The 19,142-nt window shown below is 47.5% G+C and overlaps 1 protein-coding gene and 1 pseudogene across 2 annotated transcripts in view; one reads left to right on the top strand and one right to left on the bottom strand.

The window, feature by feature from the left end:
- Window positions 1–19,142, bottom strand: part of LOC308278474 (mitochondrial intermembrane space import and assembly protein 40-like) — a 207,554-nt pseudogene that overhangs the window by 46,932 nt on the left and 141,480 nt on the right. The window lies entirely within an intron of this gene.
- The window catches only part of LOC308278388 (uncharacterized protein C3orf20-like), a gene marked incomplete at both ends in the record, with an annotated part of 38,644 nt that continues 24,068 nt past the window's right edge, over window positions 4,567–19,142 (top strand). The window contains 8 exon segments of the mRNA XM_080718141.1: window positions 4,567–4,587; window positions 4,591–5,041; window positions 6,964–7,098; window positions 8,387–8,506; window positions 9,520–9,649; window positions 14,883–15,161; window positions 17,716–17,855; window positions 17,858–17,867. Coding sequence (XP_080574267.1) covers window positions 4,567–4,587; window positions 4,591–5,041; window positions 6,964–7,098; window positions 8,387–8,506; window positions 9,520–9,649; window positions 14,883–15,161; window positions 17,716–17,855; window positions 17,858–17,867 — 1,286 coding nt within the window.

The following is a 19,142-nucleotide window of genomic DNA, read 5'->3' as shown; positions in this document are numbered from 1 at the left end:
TGCTATGGGTGTGGCTTGCTCCCCTTACCAGATCCATACCCAGGCACCTTGTGTATTTCTATTTTGTCCGCCTGCCCTCCCTCCCTCCCTTCCTTCCACCCTCCCCCCTCTTCCCTATTTCTAAATTCTACACCCCCAGCCCTAATTTTTATTCTTTTCTTTTTTTTTTTTTTGGTGGTACTGGGGTTCCTGGAAGCCCTTCTACCTCTGAGCTACACTCCCAGACCTATATTTGGAAACAGGGTTTCCTAAGCCAGTGTGCGCAGCTGGCTTCGAACCTGCATGATCCTCCTGTCTCCGCCTCCTAAGCGCTGGGATTACAAGCGTGCGCCACCACGCCCAGCCTTTATTCTTTATTTTGAAACAGGGTCTCACTGAGTTGCAGAGAGCCTCACTAAGTAGCTGAGGCTGGCCGCGAACCGCCGTCCTCCTGTCTCAGCCTCCCAAGTCCTGGAATGACAGGCGTGTGCCACCGCGCCTGGGTCTTTGACCACTTCTGCGAAGGACCTTTTTCTGCTCCAGCTCCGCTGAGGACGCGACTCTGCCCAGCATGCGCCCCTCGCGGGTCCTCAGGTTCAGGAGGTGGGTGGGGACCAGTGACGTCACAGGCCAAGTGCGGTCAGTGTTGAGCGTCCCTGGGCGCTGGGGTGAACTCCGAGCTCTGGGCCTGTTAACACTTGTTCTCTGGCTGAGAAAGCCTCGCGTGCTCTCCCTGACCTGAAACCTGGAAAGAGGGCCGCTGGCTCACTCCTCACACTCCCGGGAGAGACGCTCTGCACAGCGTTTTCCTTTTTATTTTCCTTTTTTCTTTGTGTGTGTGGGGCACTGGAGATTGAACCCAGGGGCGTTCTGCCTCTGGGCTACACCTCCAGCCCTATTTTTTTTATGATACAAAGATACCCATTATTTGATGCCTCTGCATTTAAAGACTGTGTGTAAGTGATGTTTGTAAGTAATCAGCTTATTTAACGATAATTTAATGCCCGTTCATTGGGAATTCTACCAAGCACGTAACTGCATGGAGATTTATACTATTGTTTGGCTCCCTGGTAGAAACCCGCCTATATTTTAGGGGAGTAATTAAGGCAGGCAGGAGGAGAGATGCGGAAGGTCATGGGAGTTAGGAGAGGTAGGGAATTTTGGTATGAGACACAGGGAAACCAGAGTGCAAAAGCATCCAGAGGACATATATTAGCATAAGACACCAGCAGGGCGCGGTGGCACAGGCTTATAATCCACATTGGGGAGGCTGACACCGGAGGATCTCGGTTCGCCGCCAGCCTCAGCTACTTAGTGAGGCCCTCTGCAACTCAGTGAGACCCTGTTTCAGAATTTTAAAAAAAAAATAGGGCTGGGGGTATAGCTTGGAGGTCAAATGCCCCTGGGTTCCATCCCCAGACCCATAAATAAATAAATAAATAAATAAATAAATAAATAAATAAATGAAAGAAAAGAAACCAAAGAGTGGTCTGTGCTGCTGTAGCTATCTTGGAGCCTGTAGACCTTCTAAATATTTTTAATTTTTATTTTGAAACAAATTCTCACTGAGTTGTGGAGGGCTTTGCTAAATTGCTGAGGCCGTCTGCGAAACTGCAATCCCGCTGCGTTAGCTTCACAAGTGCAGGGATTACAGGTATGCTCCATCATGCCCGGTTTCTTATATCCTTTATAAATTTCTTAGTTTTTTTTTTATTCTTTTTTTTTTTGGCACCAGGGATTGAACCCAGAGGCATTTTACCTCTGAGCTAAAACCCCAGGCCCGATTTTATTTCTTGTTTGGAAACAGGGTCTCACTAAGTTGTGGAGGGCCGTGCTAAATTGGCTGCGAACCTGCGATCCTCCTGTCTCAGCCTCCCAAGTACTGGGATTACAGGCATGCGCCACCACGCCTGGCTTTTCTCCTCCTTTTAAATTCTTTAGTGAGAATTGCTTCTTATGTTTATTGCCGTCTGTGTAGGTCTCTTAGGCTGTTTGTTGGACTTCAGTGGCACATAGAGTTTTCCGTTTCTGGTTGGTATGACCACCAGACTTGGTGTTAGATGAAAAATAGAACAGAAAATGCCAGACGTGGAGGTGCACATCTGTAATCCTAGTACTTGGGAGGCTGAGACAAAAGATTGTAGATTGGAGGACAGCCTCCGAAATTGCAGAGACAGCCTCTGAAACTTAGTGAGACCTTGTTTCAAAATGAAAAGTAAGCTGGGCGTGGTGGCGCATGCTTGTAATCCCCTCGCTTGGGAGGTGGAGACAGGAGGATCGCACAGGTTCGAAGCCAGCCTCAGCTACTTAGTGAGGCTCTCAGCAACTTAGTGAGACCCTGTTTCCAAATAAAGTATAAAATAGGCATGGGAGTGTAGCCCGAGGTAGAAGGGTTTCCAGGAACCCCAGTACCACCAAAAATAAAAGAAAGAATAAAAAATAGGGCTGGCCGGGCATGGTGGAGCACGCTTGTGATTCCTGCACTTGGGAGGCTGAGACAGGAGGATCGCACGGGTTCGAAGCCAGCCTCAGCTACTTAGTGAGGCTCTCAACAGCCCAGTGAGACCCTGTTTCAAACTAAAAATAGCCGGGTGTGGTGGCGCAAGCTTGTCATCCCAGCATTCGGGAGGCTGAGACAGGAGGATCGCGGTTCACGGCCAGCCTCGGCTACTTAGTGAGGCCTTTTGCAACTCTGAGATCCTGTCTCAAATAAAGAATAAAAAATAGGGCTGGGGGTGTAGCTTGGAGGTAGAACGCCCCTGGCTTTCATCCTCAGTACTATAAATAAATAATCCATTATTATTATTATTATTATTATTAATTGTTATTTTTATTATAATTATATATTACCTTATATAATTATATTATTATATTATAATATATCATATTATAGTATATTATATTATAATATTATAAATTATTATATTATATTATATTATATATATTGTATAATATATAATGTTTTATATTATATATTATTATATTATATATAATATAGAATTATATATGGTCATATATAATTATAATCAACAATGATACTTTATTGTTATAAGTAGTAATTATTAATCGTTATAGTTAATTATAATTATTAATTATTAAGAATTAGAGATACACAGTAATTACCACATGGTAATTCATTGCTGCTGGCCAGCTGACCCAGTCATGAGTCTGCTAAACCTCCTCCAGGTTCACACTTGATCACCACTCAGAACCCTCAAGCTCTTCTGTGGCGGTGGGAAAGTATCTGTGACCGTCCACTGACTTTAAGGTACACGTTTCTCAGCCTTCACCAGCTCTGATGTCGCGACACGTCTTACAGTCCGTGAGGGCCCGTCGATTTCCCTCTCTCTAGTAAGGTTGCGCGTCCTGCAATCGCTGGTGTCTTGGATTTGATGAAACACTCTCAATTTTATGAAGCACTGAGCTGGGTAGGCGCATTTCCCTCGGCCCTCCAAGCGGGCTCTGACGTGCCTGTGGGATCATTCCCGGCCCTTCCCGGTCTTGCAGCCGAGCACCTCCACGTCACTGGTCCCTGGAGAGCCAGCCAACAAATGTCCTTTTGTTTTTGCAAGTTTTTTTTCCTTTTTTTGGTAGTACTGGTGTTCCTGGATGCCCTTCTACCTCCAGGCTACACTCCCAGACCTATTTTATATTTTTATTTGGAACAGGGTCTCCTAAGCCAGTGCGCGGCTGGCTTCGAACCTGCGCGATCCTCCTGTCTCCGCCTCCCAAGCGTGGGGATTACAAGCGTGCGCCACCACACCCAGCTATTTTTGCAAGTTTTTAATCAGTAGACCCCAGGCGTGCCTTCCACCTTTGGATCTAAAACTCTAAAAGGTGCAGTGAGACCTTCCGCATACCTTGGCTTGAGCTCCTCCAGCCCCCAGCCTCCTGCTGTGGTGCCGGGCCCTGTGGCTGTCCCTGGAGCTTTTCTGGGAGCATCCTCATAACCAGACCTTCTGCTTATTTTATTTTATTTTATTTTATTTTATTTTATTTTATTTTATTTTATTGCAGTACTGGGGCTGGAATCCAGGGTCATTCTACCTCCAAGCTACACCCTCAGCATTATTATTATTATTATTATTATTATTATTATTATTATATATTATACCAGGGAGGGAATCCAGGGCATTCTACCTCCGAGCTTCACCCCCTGCCCTATTTTTTATTCTTTATTTGGAAACAGGGTCTCACTGAGTTGCAGAGGGCCTCACTAAGTAGCTGAGGCTGTCCACGAACCGCGATCCTCCGGTCTCAGCCTCCCCAATGTTGGCATTCCACACCCGGCTTGACCAGGCCCTTCTAAAGCAGCTCACAGCATCAGTGTCTCTGGGAAGGGAAGGGCGGGAGCATCCCTTTGCCCTACGGCAGGGGAATGACCCATGATTTCCTTCTCCTTCCTGGATAGGAACCACGGCCTTGGATGATCTGTGGAGGCCATCTCAGCACTCCGCCGGCCACCAAGGCGCCTTGCTAGGTTTCTGCTCTCGGCAGTCTCTCAGGGCCCTCTCAGTCTTGACCGCTGCAGATGCCCTCTCCTCCGAGATGGACATTATCTCTTAGCACTGTCCACCCTCAGACACCATGAGCGACATCAAGAGTAACTGAGAACTGTACCAGCAGTACTTGGCCACGGCCCCCACGCTGCTGGCCCGCATCACCAAACTCCTGGTGCTCTGCTGCAAAGCGAACGTCGCCATCCCCAAGGACATCAAGAGCATTTTTGAGTTCACCTGGGAGGAGCTCATCACCGACCCCGCGGTGCCCACCCCGTCCAGCATCCCGGGCCTGGACATCAGCTTCGGATGCGCCCCGGTGGTGCTGGCGGAGCCGCCCCCCGCGCAGGTCCCCCAGAAGAAACTGCCGTCGCTGTTGCCCCCGCTACAGGCCGCACTGCCCAGGGCTGGCAGGGCAGCCAAGTACCCGGCGTCCTCTCCCACGCCAGCCCGCCCGGTGTCGGCCGGCCAGGAGACGCTGCAGAAGTTTCAGCGGAATTCCATCCGCCTGCTCACAGAGCTCCTCACTCTGAAGATAAAGACCATGGTGGAGTCGGCCTCCGGTAAGCCTGCTCTGCTGCCGTTGCACTGTTTCTGGCCCAAGCACGCACCACCATGCCCGTTCTGATCTGCAGTCTGGAGCGCTGGTCTCATGTCTACAGTGTCTCTAGGGTCTGTGGGTATACATCGAGCATCCCGGATTCCGAAATATTATTTTTAATTTTTCTTTCTTTTTTTTTTCAGTACTGGGGATGGAACCCAGGGACCTTCTACCTCTGAGCCACACCCCCCAGCCCTATTTTTTATTCATTATTATTATTATTATTATTATTATTATTATTATTATTACTTTGGTGGTATTTAAGGATTCACGGCTCTTCCTTTTGAGTGAGTGTGTGTGTGTGTGTGTGTGTGTGTGTGTGTGGTCCTGGGGGTGGAACCCAGGGGCTTTTCTACCTCCGGGCTATACTCCCAGAACTATTTTATACTTTATTTGGAAACAGGGTCTCACTAAGTTGCTGAGAGCCTCACTAAGTAGCTGAGGCTGGCTCTGGACCTGTGCGATCCTCCTGTCTCAGTGCGGGGATTACAAGCCAGCGCCACCACGCCCGGCTTTGTTCTTTATTTTGAAACAGGGTCTCACTGAGTTGCAAAGGGCCTCACTAAGCAGCTGAGGCTGTCCGCGAACCATGACCCTCCGGTCTTAGCCTCACAAGTATTGGGATTACAAGCGTGTGCCACTGTGCTGATTCTAATCTGAAATCTGGAATGTTCCAAATTTGGAAACTTTTTGGCCACTGACATGATACCACCGGAGAAAATTCCACACGTGATCTCGTGTGACGGGCTGTTGTCAAAATACGGGTGCAAGAGCCGGCCGTGGTGGTGCATGCTTGTCATCCCCGTGCTTGGGAGGCTGAGACAGGAGGATCGTGCAGGTTCAAAGCCAGACTCAGCTACTTAGTGAGGCTCTCAGCAACTTAGTGAGACCCTGTCTCCAAATAAAGAATAAAATACGTCTGGGAGTGTAGCCCGGAGGTAGAAAAGCCTCTGGGTTCCACCCCATTACCACCCCCTGCACACACACACAAATACGGGTGCAAGCTGGGTGTAGTGACACACGCTTGTCATCCCAGTGCTTGGGGGATTGCGATAGGAGAATTGCAGGTTAAAAGCCAGCCTCAGGAACTTAGCAAAGCCCTCAGCAACTTAGTGAGGCCCTGTTTCCAAATAAAAAATAGGGCCAGGCAGGGTGGTGCACCCTTGTCATCTCAGCACTTGGGAGGCTGAGACAGGAGGATCGCAGTTTGTGGACAGCCTCAGCTACTTAGTGAGGCCCTCTGCAACTCAGTGAGACCCTCTTTCAAAATAAAGAATAAAACATAGGGCTGGGGGTGTCGCTTGGAGGTAGAATGCTCCTGGGTTCTCTCCCCAGTACCATGAATGAATGAATGAATGAATGAATGAATGAATGAATGAGAAAAGGTCGGAGCCTGGAACAGGGAGTTGAGCCCTCACGGTGAGGGTCAGCCCCAAGCACCTTCTCTTTCAGATGCACGTGCTTCAGGTCCTACATCCTTGGTACCCGGGCTCAGCGGCAGGACGAGAAAAAGATGAGGGAGACAGGATGACTGAGGGGCTCCTGAGAAGCCCCTCACACTTACGTTAGGAAATGGCCCTTTCCTGGAAGCATCCCCCCAACCACGCTGGAACAAAAGCACGTCATTGTGTGTGTGTGTGTGTGTGTGTGTGTGTGTGTGTGTGTGTGAGAGAGGGGGGGGCAGACAGACACTGGGGATTGAACCTCCAAGCCACACGCCAGCCCTGTTTATATTTTGTTCTGAAACAGGGTCTCACTGGGTGGACGAGAGTCTCGCCACCTGCTGAGGCTGGCCTCGAACCTGCAATCCCCCTGCTTTCGTCTCCTAAGTACTGGGAATACAGGCGTGCGCCACGGTGCCCGGCCGACTGATTTCTTCTGTAGGTGCCAATCCCCTGGACATCACCAGGCGCTTTGTGGACGCCAAGGAGAAGGCCTTCAAATTCCTGATCGGCACCGTTGGGAGAAATGGCTACAGTGTGGGACCCCTGGGCAAAGGTGGGTACCCGGGCATCAGCCGTAGGTGGAAGGGACCGAGATTGGCAACCGCAGATGGAGAGGTCCTCATCTCCAGGGTGGAGGTGGATGTGGAACAACCGATTCTCACACATTCTAGGTGAGTGGAAAAATCAAGGTCCTTTCCCAGGGAAAATAGTCTGGGGCGATGTATTGGGCAGGAGAGGTCTCCACCCCACAGCCTAGCAGCTCTCCTTCTGGGTCATATCCTAGAGCTGTTTTTTATCTGCAGGGAAGGGCCAGTTTTTAAAACTTGCATGCTTTTGTAATCCCAGCATTTGGGAGGCTGAGACAGGAGGATTGCAGTTCAAGGACAGCCTCAGTAATTTAGGCCCTGTGCAATGAAATGCAGTGAGACCCTGTTTCCAAATAAAGAATAAAAAATAGGGCTGGAGAGGTGTAGCTCAAAGGTAGAATGCCCCTGGATTCCATCCCCTGTACCTCAAAAAAAAAAAAATTGCAAAGTCAGGCGTGGTGGCACGCCCAGCATTTGGGAGTCTGAGACTGGAGAATCGCAGTTCGCGGATACCCTCAGTTACTTTGTGAGGCCCTCAGCAACTCAGTGAGACCCTGTTTCAAAATAAAGACTAAAAAATAGGGCCAGGAGTATCACTCAGAGGTAGAATGCCCCTGGTTTTCATCCCCAGTACTGTAAAATAAATAAATAAACAAATAAGTGTGGTGGCGCACACTTGTAATCCCAGCGCTTGGGAGGCTGAGACAGGAGGATCACTAGGTTCGAAGCCAGCCTCAGCTACTTAGTGAGGCTCTCAGCAACTTAGTGAGACCCTGTTTCCAAATAAAGTATAAAATAGGTCTTGGAGTATAGCCCATAGGTACAAGGCCCCTGGGTTCCACCCCCAGGACCACTAAATAAATAAATAAATAAATAAATAAATAAATAAATAAAGTCTATATTAAGCTTTTGTTTTACTTTTTTTTTCCATTTTAGTTTATTGGCTCTAGGGATTAAACCCAAGGGCATTCAACCTCTGAGTGATACTCCTGGAACTTTTATTCTTTGTTTTTTTCCTTTTATTTTATTAAACATTTTTGGTGGTGGTGGTGAGTGGACAGTGGATTTTATTCTTTAGTTGGACCCAGGGTCACACCAAGTTGATGAGAGTCTCACTACTGGCGGAGGCTGTCCTTGAACCCGCGATCCTCCTGTCTCCGCCTCCCAAGTACTAGGATTACTGGGTTCAAGCCACCATGCCCGGCTTTGCAGGCTACACTTTGATTGAAAAACAGTGAACACTGCAAAAGCAGAGCCCGCTGTCGCCCTCTCCAGAGTCCCTCACGAACATCTCTGCCGTGGGCGTGAACTCGCCTTACCAGCTCACCTACCAGTCGTCTACATCCTGCCTCAGTTTCTCCCTCTTGACAGTAAGGGAGATCAAAAAGAAGTCAGGTAAAAAGGGGCTTCCAGAAAGATCCGTGAGCGTTGGTGGCGGCGGTGGTGGCAGTTGTGGGCAATGAGGCTGGAAGATGAGATTTCCAGCTGCCCGTGCATGTTGGCCGATGTTGTTCCAAATCAGGCTGGTGTTCAGAGGTGGAAACAAAGCCCTAAAGGACCCCCTGTCCTGTCAGCGAAGACCCACCAGGAAACAGGGGCGTGAGAGAGACCAGGTGGTGGGTGAGGGCAAGCCATAGGCAGCCATGTTGTGCCGTGAAGCTCAGAGAAGACACAAGAGGCCTGTAGGAGCAGGCCGGGCCTGGAGCCTTCCCAGCTTCCCTTGCTGAGTTGTCATGACAGCCGGGAGATTCAGGGTCGGAGATGATGGGGTGTAGAAACTCTCTTTGCCAGTGACTGCCTCGGACGCTTAGAGGTAAGGCTGGAAATTGTCAAGCTTGGGTTTTATTTCTGCCCCCACCCCTGACTGGCTGTGACTTGCCTTCCCCTTTTTGGTAAGAAGGCGGTGGTTCTGGGGCGGCCAGAGGCATTCCCGCACGAGGCATGGAATCCGGGGGCATTTTACCTCCGAGTAACACCTTCAGCCCTATTTTTTGTGCGTGTGATACTGGGGATGGGACCCAGGGGCATTCTACCTCTTAGCAACACCCCCAGCCCTATTTTTATTCTTTATTTAGAATCAGGGTCTCACTGAGTTGCAAAGGACCTCACTAAGTAGTAGCTGAGGCTGTCCACGAACCGAGATCCTCCTGTCTCAGCCTCCCCAATCCTGGGATTACAAGCGCGACAGCACGCCCGGCTAATGTTATTTCCGCTCTGCGGCTCCCCAGCCGTCCCATCTCTTGGTGTTTGTCAGGGCCTCACATCCCCTAACAATCCCGCCGGACACTGCCCCACAGGAGCGGCCGGTGATGCCCATCGCAGGGGAGAATAAACACTCCTCCTAGCGGAGCTCGATGCGGGAGAAACCTGCCTGACACCACCCCTAAGCTTTTCGCCTTTAACTACAGGCAAATCAAAGGCAGTAGAGGACATCAGCGTGTCTCCCTTGCAGCAAGGGGAGGGACCCATTCCCGTCCTGGAGCTGACCGACCCCTGCCCCGAAGCCCGGGAGAGGCTACAAGAGATGTGTCGCCACATGTGAGTGCCGGCTTGGCGGTGACGTTCGCATGTTCTCAGAAAGCCCTGCGTTGGCCACGAGTCCAGGAAGCCACGAGACGCACGGCCATGACTGGTCCTGCCTGTTTATTTTCCAAATAAGGAAACAGAGGCAGGGGATTGCCCGGCGCACACTGCCCCGCAGGCCTGGTACCCAGGAGGGTGGCGCCCGTCTCCTGGTGGGCTGCCTCCCCCGTCCCTCTTTCTGTGACTCGTGCCCAGCTTCTGTTTTCCCGAGTGTTCATTTTTTGGGGGGGAGGCGACACTGGGGATGGAAACCCAGAAGCATTCTACCTCCAAGCCACATCCCCGGCCCTATTTTTTATTCTTTTTTTTGCGCCCTTTTGTGTGTGTGTGGTGCTGGGTTTGAAGCCAGGGGCATTCCGCCTCTGAGCTTCAACCCCTTCCTTCCTTCCTTCCTTCCTTCCTTCCTTCCTTCCTTCCTTCCTTCCTTCCTTCCTTTTTTGTGATACTGGGTATGGAACCCCACTGGCTACACCTCCAGCCCTATTTTTTAGTTAGTTTGTGTTGCCGACTAATCTCAGTTGGGTCGTTATTGTCAGCTCCCGGTCAAATCCTCAGAAAGATGGGGCAAAAGGCAGGTGGAGTTCTGCAGAAGGCTATCTGCAGCAATTCTTTCCCCTCTATGAATTCCCTAAGTTTTTAGGTACGTCGCTTGGGAAAGAATTTGAGGTGGACAAAGGCTTCTTGAGCCAATGACAATTTATTCCAGGAACCCAGAGAAATTTATACCCTTCACCAGTGAGATTAATAATAGGAGAAAAAGGAAAGGGAAGGGGGGCAATCACAGCAAAACAATAGTAAATTACATATAAACAAAGTAAATGACTAGTCCAGCATTTAGGAGATTAACTCCTCCGATCGCAGCAGGGCAGGTCCAAAGGTAAATTCCAAAGGCAATACAGGCACGCCCAAGGCCCAGGGCTTGGAGAATACGCCTTCTCATGGAATCTTCTTTTGCTTTCTTTTTTGAAGTTTCCATCTATATCCAAATGACAAGCATGGGGAGATGTGGCGTCCAGGGAGATGCGATGGGCGTCTCTCAGATCTCATCCGCCTTGCCTTCTGAAGTCTGAAAGCTTACAAAAACTCACAACACAGCTTGGCAAATAAGACACCACAAATAACACTGTGAAGTTCTTGGATTTAGTTGTCAGATGTATTTCCTTGACTGCTGAACACTCTTTTTTAGACAAAAAGCCTATTAAGGGCCTATTGGTCTCTAATAATCCATTTCCTTATCACAAACCCTCTGCAACCTGCTTCTAACTTTCTAATTCCTTTCTTTCCCAGTCGGGACGTTCTTATGATAAGCTCTTCTTCATGAAAAAGTGCTTTCTTACTCTTACGGTATTTCCTTTCCTTCATACATATATATTTATTTATTTATTTATTTTTTTTTGCTTTTCTTTTTTTTTTTCATATTTATTTTTAATTGGTGCACTGTATTCATACATCATAGTGGGATACATACTTTTGTAGACATACATGCACACATTGCCCAGTCAGCCCCCACCCGATCCCCACCCCGTTCTCTCCCTATCCCCCCCTCCTATGCTTGGCTTAGTAGTTGACATCTAGTATTATAGCAATTTATCCAAAATTAAAAATGATAATCTCACATAACAGTTTCATTTGTCTGATACCAAGCTTTTGATGACTTAAAGATAACATTTCAATATTTCTTTTTGCTTTCTTTCTTACCAGAGAATCTATTTTTTTCTATTTTTAGGTGAAACTATCATATATTTATATATTTATTTTTCAGAAAAAAAAATCTATCCTAATATGGAATATGGACTCTAGGTACCCACAACGATCTTGAAAAAGAACAAAGCTAGAAGATATATATTTTCTGATTTCAAACCATATAAAGCTACAATAATTGAAACAGTGTAGTACTATTCTAAAGGCAGATATATAAACCATTGGAGTTAAATAAAAGCCTAGAGCTAAATTCTTCCCTATATTGTGAAGTTATTTTTGACAAGGTTTCCACGAACATTTGGTGGTAGAAATAATAATCTTTAAACTAAATATTGTTGAAAAATAATAATTACATGGAAAAGAATAAAATTGGACCCTTACCTAATCCCATAAACAAATATTAACTCAAAATAGATAAAAGACCTAAATATAAATCTTAAGACTATAAACTTTTAGGAGAAAATCTGGGTCATAAAACCTCACAACATTGAAATTGGCAGTGATTTCTTGGTTATGATTTCAATGGCACAGGCAACAGAAGAGTATACAAACTCCCTAAAAAATAAAAAACATATTGTATATCCAAAGACAATGTAAACAGAGTTAACAGTTACTAATAGAATGGGATAAAATATTTCCAAATGCTATATCTGAAGGTATATTAATATTCCAACTAGACATCCTAAAAATTAACAACAATAAAGGCAAACAATACCATTTAGAGATAGGTAAAAGACTAACATAAGTAATGAATCTCCACCGATAACCAATCTTAGTTGTCTGTTGGATGGAAACTCTTGTTTCTCTGGTTCTGGTGTGTGTTACCTATTTCTTCTTTGTAGTTAATCTCTTTGAGTATTTTCTCTAGTGCTGGTTTTGAAGACATAAATTCCTTCAGTTTCTGTTTGTCATGGAAGCTTCTTATTTCTCCATCTAATTTGATAGAAAGTTTTGCTGGGTAGGAAATTTTTGGCTGGAAGTTGTTTTCTTTCAAAATTGGGAATATGTTACTCCAAGCCCTTCTGGCTCTCATAACTTGGTTTGGGAAGTCTGGAGTGATTCTAATTGGTTTGCCTCTGAATGTCACTTGGCCCTTTGTTTTTGTTGCCTTTAAGATTCTCTGCTTGGCTTCCACATTGGTCATTTTGACAATTATGTGGCGTGGGGATCCTCTTCTCCGATCCTGTCTAAAGGGAGTTCTATAAGTTTCCTGGACCTGCGTATCGACCACTTGCTCTATGTCTGGAAAATTTTCTGCTATTACTTCCTTGAAGAGATTGTTGATCCCTTTGGTTTCACTTTCTTTTCCCTCCTCTATTCCAATTATTCTTAGGTTAGCTCTCTTAAAATGGGCCCATATTTCTTCAATATCAGATTCCTGCTGTCGGATATTTTTTCCTAGATTAGAAACTATGCGTTCATTTTTGGAATGATCATCTTCTAAGAGCGAGATTCTGTTCTCCATGTGTTCTAATCGGTTGTTTGTGCTTTGAATTGAGGCCTTTACTTCATTAATTGCATCCTTTATCTCTTTTTGGCTCTCTCTGAGTTCTTTTCGAAGCACCTCTATTATTTCTACAGTTATTTTCCTGATTTGATCTTCTAGAAATCTCTGATTTTCTGTTTTATCGGGTTCTGATGTTGTGGGGTTGTGAGCATTCATTGCTCCAGTGTTATTCCTCTTTCCCATGATTTCGGAAGTTTGTGCCTTCTCTGGGTTCTTCCCTTGGGTCACTATGACTTCACTTAAGGTGCTCTGGATCTCAAGTCAGTAGTATCTCAGACCCCACTACTCCTTTACTGGGTTGTATCACAGAGTCTCCGACCCAGAGAGTCGATAGAGGCTGCTTTAGACTGTGGGGGGTGCCAGGTTGCACGTTCTCCTATGGTGTGATATCACTGCCACCGCCCCTGTCCCACTGGGTCAAGTCCCAGTGAGTACAGTACTGGGATTTCTCCGCTGTGGCCCGCAATTTGACTCACTGTTCTTGAGTACGCAGATGTAGCTGTAGTGAATTCGGTGCTGCTGCCGCCGGTGGCAATATGGTGCCGCTGCTACGCCCTCGGCTGTTGGGCTGGCGTTTTTTTTTCCTGGTTTTGAATTCCACTCTGAATCCCTGCAGCGTGTGCTGAGCTCAGACACTGGGAGCTTTAGATGTCCTCTGCGCCGAGAAATCCCGCCTGGCTGTTCCGCAGCGGCTCCCCTCGGCTTGCTGTGGCCGTCCCGTGAATTCGCCGGTGCCTCCGGCAGTATGGCGCTGCTGCTGCGTCTTCCGCGTCCTCGGGCGTGTGGATCTCCTCTGTGGCTCTGTTCTCAGTCCGCTTTCTCTCTGGAGCCTGGTGATTTTTTTTGTTTCTCTGGTGATGTTGTTTTCTGGCTTTGAAAGGCGCTGATTTTGTGGTAATGGATATTTGTTGTTAGCGGGGCTCTTAAGCCCTGCTTTTGTGGGTCGCCATCTTCCCGTACTAAAGTTTTCCATACATATATATTTAGAATATCTGTCCTTTATTTTGTCATTTTCATTTCTAGCCATGCGGCATTCTCCCTGTTTTGGGGAACGCTCACACTGGGCGTGAAGGTCAACAATCTTTCTCCTTGGCTCTATTGTATTTTGGCAATTAAGCTGTCCTTCAGTCAAATTGCTTTGAAGTCACACCCAAAGTTTCTAGGCAGGGTCTCAAGGGTAAACAGGGTTACCTTGAACTGAGCTAGTTAATGGCTTAATCCTGAGTTAGTGATAAAGTGAGGGTCTGAGCTGGAATGCTTATCACAGCATCTGAGTTCTGGCCAGTTTTTTCATTACTATTGAGCAAAGCCAAGGACGTTTATTTCCAAGGACTCAATTTCTGATCTCACATCATCAGAGCAATTCGTGTAGAGAGTTAAAAGAATACCAAGAGAATAATAGTTATGAAGGATATCTAAAGTGGGGGATATTTTTTGCCAGAGACGATACCTCTTTCTCGGGGCTTTTTGCCGATTTTTACTATGTGGAGTGGGGGTCCTCAACACATAGATGCCGAGGCAGCAGGATGTCTTGGCAAGTTTGGTTATTTATTTATTTATTTGTTTGTTTATTTGTTTATTTATTTGCAGTACTGGGGATGGAACCCAGGAGCATTCTACCTCTGAGCTCCACCCGCAGCCTTATTTCTTACTCTTTCTTTTGAAACAGGGGTCTCACTGAGTTGCAAAGGGCCTAAGTAGCTGAGGCTTCCCCAGGAACTGTGATCTTCCTGTCTCAGCCTCCCAAATACTGGGGTTCCGAGCATGTGCCACCACACCTGGCTTGTGTTAATTAACATAATTTGTCCAACTTTCTTCTACCAAAAGAAAAAAAAAACCCCGAAAGACTCACAAAACTCAAGATATCCAGATGGGTTGCTCCCTGGATGGGAGTCCTGGGTGACGGGAGGAGCTGTGGCGACCCTGCCTGGTGAGCAGGAGGCGAGTGGCTAGAAGTTGTGTGCTTCTCCTCCCCTGCAGAGAAGCCGAATGGGCCTCGTGGAAAGGGACCAGTATCTCCTACCCCGCGATCTTACGCAACTACCGCGCCAAGCTGCCCTGCCACTCGACGCCGGCCTCCAAAGGGGACGTCCAGGCCACGGGCGCCAGGGCCTCTCAACCTGCCTGTGCTCAGACTTCCATCCCTTACCAGTCCGCCCTCCACACGCCTCACCACAGCCGGCATTCTCAAGACTGGAAGATGTCCAAGAAGGCCAGCGAGTTCCACTACACCTTCTACGATGGCTCCTCCTTCGTCTAATATCCTTTGATTTAAGTCCTTCCTTTTCCTCCCTGCGACTCGGCTTCAGAGAGCTCTGGGGTGGAACCAGTCCATATATATATATATATATATATATATATATATATATATATATATATATATATTCGGGGGGGGGTCTGGGAATGGAATCCAGAGGCATTCTACCTTCAAGCTACACCCCAGCCCTATTTTTTATTCTTTATTTTGAAACAGTGTCTCACTGAGTTGCGGAGGGCCTCACTAAGTAGCTGAGGCTGTCCTCGAACCGCGATCCTCCTGTCTCAGCCTCCCACATGCTGGGATTACAAGCCTGCACGCCCAGCTCAGCCCCAGTATTTTCCTTGGGCCCCTTGGAGCTTGGGCCCTCTAAGAGCTTAGCAGGGTCCCAGGGAAAAGGTTCTAAGTTTCCAGCTTCGAGGTGGGTTCAGTTCAGAGCAATAGAAATCTCCCAGCCAGTCAGCTCCCTACCTGGGAGAAGCCGGTCTGTGCAGATACCTGCCCTGGGGGATGTACCAGGGGAGAGTTACAGACAGGAAGGTTCACCTCCGGCTCAGAGGAGGAGCAGGGAGGCCCTTGATGCTCTGAAGTCTTTGCTTCTCACCCCTGACTTAGTAGCTCAGCCCTGGGGAGTTCCGAGTTTAAGTGCCCTGTCAAAGAAGTCTCGTTGTTATTCTGACCATAAAGGGACCCATTCACCGCTTCCCACTGGGCTCTATCTCCACTGTAGCCTCGGTATGAAACACAGAAAATGTCTTCACGGGCTTGGAATCCTCCTCCGTAGGGTAACCAACTCCTCCTGATTTCCCTAGGACTTGGCTTATTTTAACACCGAAAGTAACCCCTGATTTGATGGGTTTTATCCCCCCAAATCCATCAAACCCAGGGGGAGGGGAGAGAAACCCTCCTTCTCTATGAAGTAGAGTTCTACTACTAATAAAGAACAGAAAGGCCGGGCATGGTGGCGCAAGCTTGCAATCCCAGCATTTGGGAGGCTGAGACCGGAGGATCGCGGTTTGCGGACAGCCTCAGCTACTAAGTGAGGCCCTCTGCAACTCAGTGAGACCCGGTTTCAAAACAAAAAAACAAACAAACAACAACAACAACAACAACAAATAGGGCAGGGGGTGTAACTCGGAGGTCGAATACCCCTGGGTTCCATCCCCAGACCCGCAAAAAAAAAAAAAAAAAAAGAACAGAAAGAAGATAGAGGAAAACCCCGAGGGGGGGGGGTGGCTGTGGTCCAGCATCCTTCAGTTGTGACATGTATGCAAAATTCAGAAAGGTCTTTAAAGAGGGGCGAAGTAAGCCGGGCAAACACTTGGAATCCCAGCACTCGGGAGGCCGAGACAGGAGGATCACGGTTCACGGACAGCCTCGGTTACTTAGTGAGGCCCTCTGCAACTCAGTTAGACCCGGTTTCCAAATAAAGAAGAAAAAATAGGAGCCGGGCGTGGTGGTGCACGCTTGTAATCCCAGTATTCGGGAGGCTGAGACAGGAAGAATCACAGTTGGCGGCCAGCCTACTACATAGTGAGGCCCTCTGCAACTCAGTGAGACCTGGTTTCAAAATAAAAAATAAAAAATAGGGCTGGGGGTGTCGCTCAGAGGTAGAATGCCCCTGGGTTCCATCTCCAGTAATGAAAAAAAACACACACAAAAAAACAACATAGGGCTGAGAGTGTGGCTCGGAGGTAGAATGTCCCTGGGTTTCATCCCCAGTACCGTGATAAATAAATAAATAAAAAATAAATAGCCGGGCATGGTGGTGCACACTTGTAATCCCAGCATTCGGGAGGCTGAGACAAGAAGGATCACTGTTTGCAAACAGCCTCAGCTACTACTTAGTGAGGCCCTTTGCAACTCAATGAGACCCTGTTTCAAAATAAAGAATAAAGCCGGGCATGGTGACACAAGCTTGTAATCTCAGCATTCGGGAGGCTAAGACAGGAGGATCGCGGTTCACAGCCAGCCTCAGCTACTACTTAGTGAGGCCCTCTGCAATTCAGGAGAACTGGTTTCAAAAAAAAGAATAAAAAATAGGGCAGGAGGTATAGCTCTAAGGTCGAATGCCCTTGGGTTTTATCCCTAGACCCACAAAATAAATAAATAAGTACAGAAAGAAAGAAAGAATTAAAGAAAAAGAAAGAAAAAAAGAAAGAGCGGGCGGGCTGGGGGTATCGCTCAGAGGTAGAATGCCCCTGGGTTCCATCTCTAGTAACGACAAAAACAAACAAACAAACAAACAAAAGACATAGGGCTGAGGTTGTGGCTCGGAGGTAGAATGTCCCTGGGTTCTATCTCCAGCACCATGATAAATAAACAAATAAAAATAAATAAGAAATAAGAACTGAGAGAAAGAGGGGGAGGAGGGAGAGAGAAAAAGAAAGAGAAAGGAAAGAAAGAAAGAAAGAAAGAAAGAAAGAAAGAAAGAAAGAAAGAAAGGAAAAGAAAGATAGATAGATGGATGGAAGGACAGGCGAAGTGACTTCCCTGGGCCCCGGAGGGGAGAGGCTGGGGAGTTTTCTGGTAGTTCTCCTTGACCATTTCTGCCAGCTATCCCTCGGGAAACATCGCCATGTGTCAGATCCCCACCTGCTGCAGAGGGAGGACCATCACTTCCCTCTTCAACGACTCACCCACCTTCTCCTTCCTGGCCCAGTTTAACCCCGAAGGCCAGGGCTCTGTTCACTACAATTGAAGGCCCAGTAAGTGGGCGGGGGACGTGCAGGGCCTGGGAGTAGCCCTGGAGTGCAGGGAGGAACTGGAGTGCTGACTCTGCGTCCCTGGGGGAAGGAGAAGCCAGGCAGCGCTCAGAGGTCTAGGCCCCAGGGAGTTCTCGCAGCAACATGGCGACTTTGAGCCCTTGCCTGCTGGATCCGTGCTGCGGCCAGTGAGAAGGGCGACTCCCAAGTCGTCCTCTGCCTGGTACCCGGGAACACGGGAATCTTGGCTCTTGGTTAGTTTCCCGGAAGGGTTCTTTATTATTTTGTTACTGAGAATTGAACCCAGGGTATTCAGCCTCCAGGGGGTTCACCTCTAACCACAACCCCCCCCTTTTTTTTTATAAATTGTGAAACAAGGTCTCCCTTGGTTGATAATAGTTTTGCTATGTTGCTGAGGCTGGCTTTGAACCCATGATCCTCCTGTTTCAGCCTCCCGAGTACTGGGATTACAGGCATGCGCCACCATCCCTGGCTCCTGGAAGGATTTTTTTTTTTGCGGGTCTGGGGATGGAACCTGCGGCATTTGACCTCTGAGCTATACCCCCTGCCCTATTTTTTATTCTTTATATTGAGACAGAGTCTCACTAAGTAGCTGAGGCTGTCCGCAAATTGCAATCTTCCAGTCTCAGCCTCGCAAATGCTGGGATTACAAGCGTGCACCACCATGCCCAGCTTTCCTGGAAGGATTTTTTAGTGGTGAAAAGTATCTTATACCAGGAGTGCGTGGTTGAGAGGCATGGACGGCTTCTGTGGCATCTCTGAAGAGAAGCACATGCACTCTGGACAACTCGGCAAGACCTTATTTCAAACATAAAAATAGGAGCCAGGCATGGCGGTGCATGATTGGAATCCCAGCATTTGGGAGGCTGAGATAGGAGGCTCTTGGTTCAAGGCTAGGCTCAGCTACTTAGTTTAGTGAAGCCCTTTGCAACTCAGACCCTGTTTCAAAGTAAACAATAAAAAATAGGGCTGGGGGTGTAGCTTGGAGGTAGAATGTCCCTGGGTTTCATCCCCAGTACTGCAATAAATAAATAAATAAATAAATAAATAAATAAATAAATAAATAAATAAAATGTTCCTGGGTTCAATCTCCAGTACCACAAATAAAAATTCTTTTTATTTTTTCAGTACTAGGGATTAAACCCAGGGACATTCTACCTGTGAGCTACACTCCCAGCCCTATTTTTAAATTTTTTTTTTTTTTAATTTGGAAACAGGCCCTCACTAAGTTGTGGAACCTTGGCTGCAAACCTGCGA

The sequence above is a fragment of the Muscardinus avellanarius genome (assembly GCF_963383645.1).
Source record: "Muscardinus avellanarius genome assembly, chromosome: 22".
NCBI classification, from domain to species: domain Eukaryota; kingdom Metazoa; phylum Chordata; class Mammalia; order Rodentia; family Gliridae; genus Muscardinus; species Muscardinus avellanarius.
Note: the sequence above shows the minus strand (reverse complement) of the source record. Positions and strands in the feature narration are given on the sequence as shown.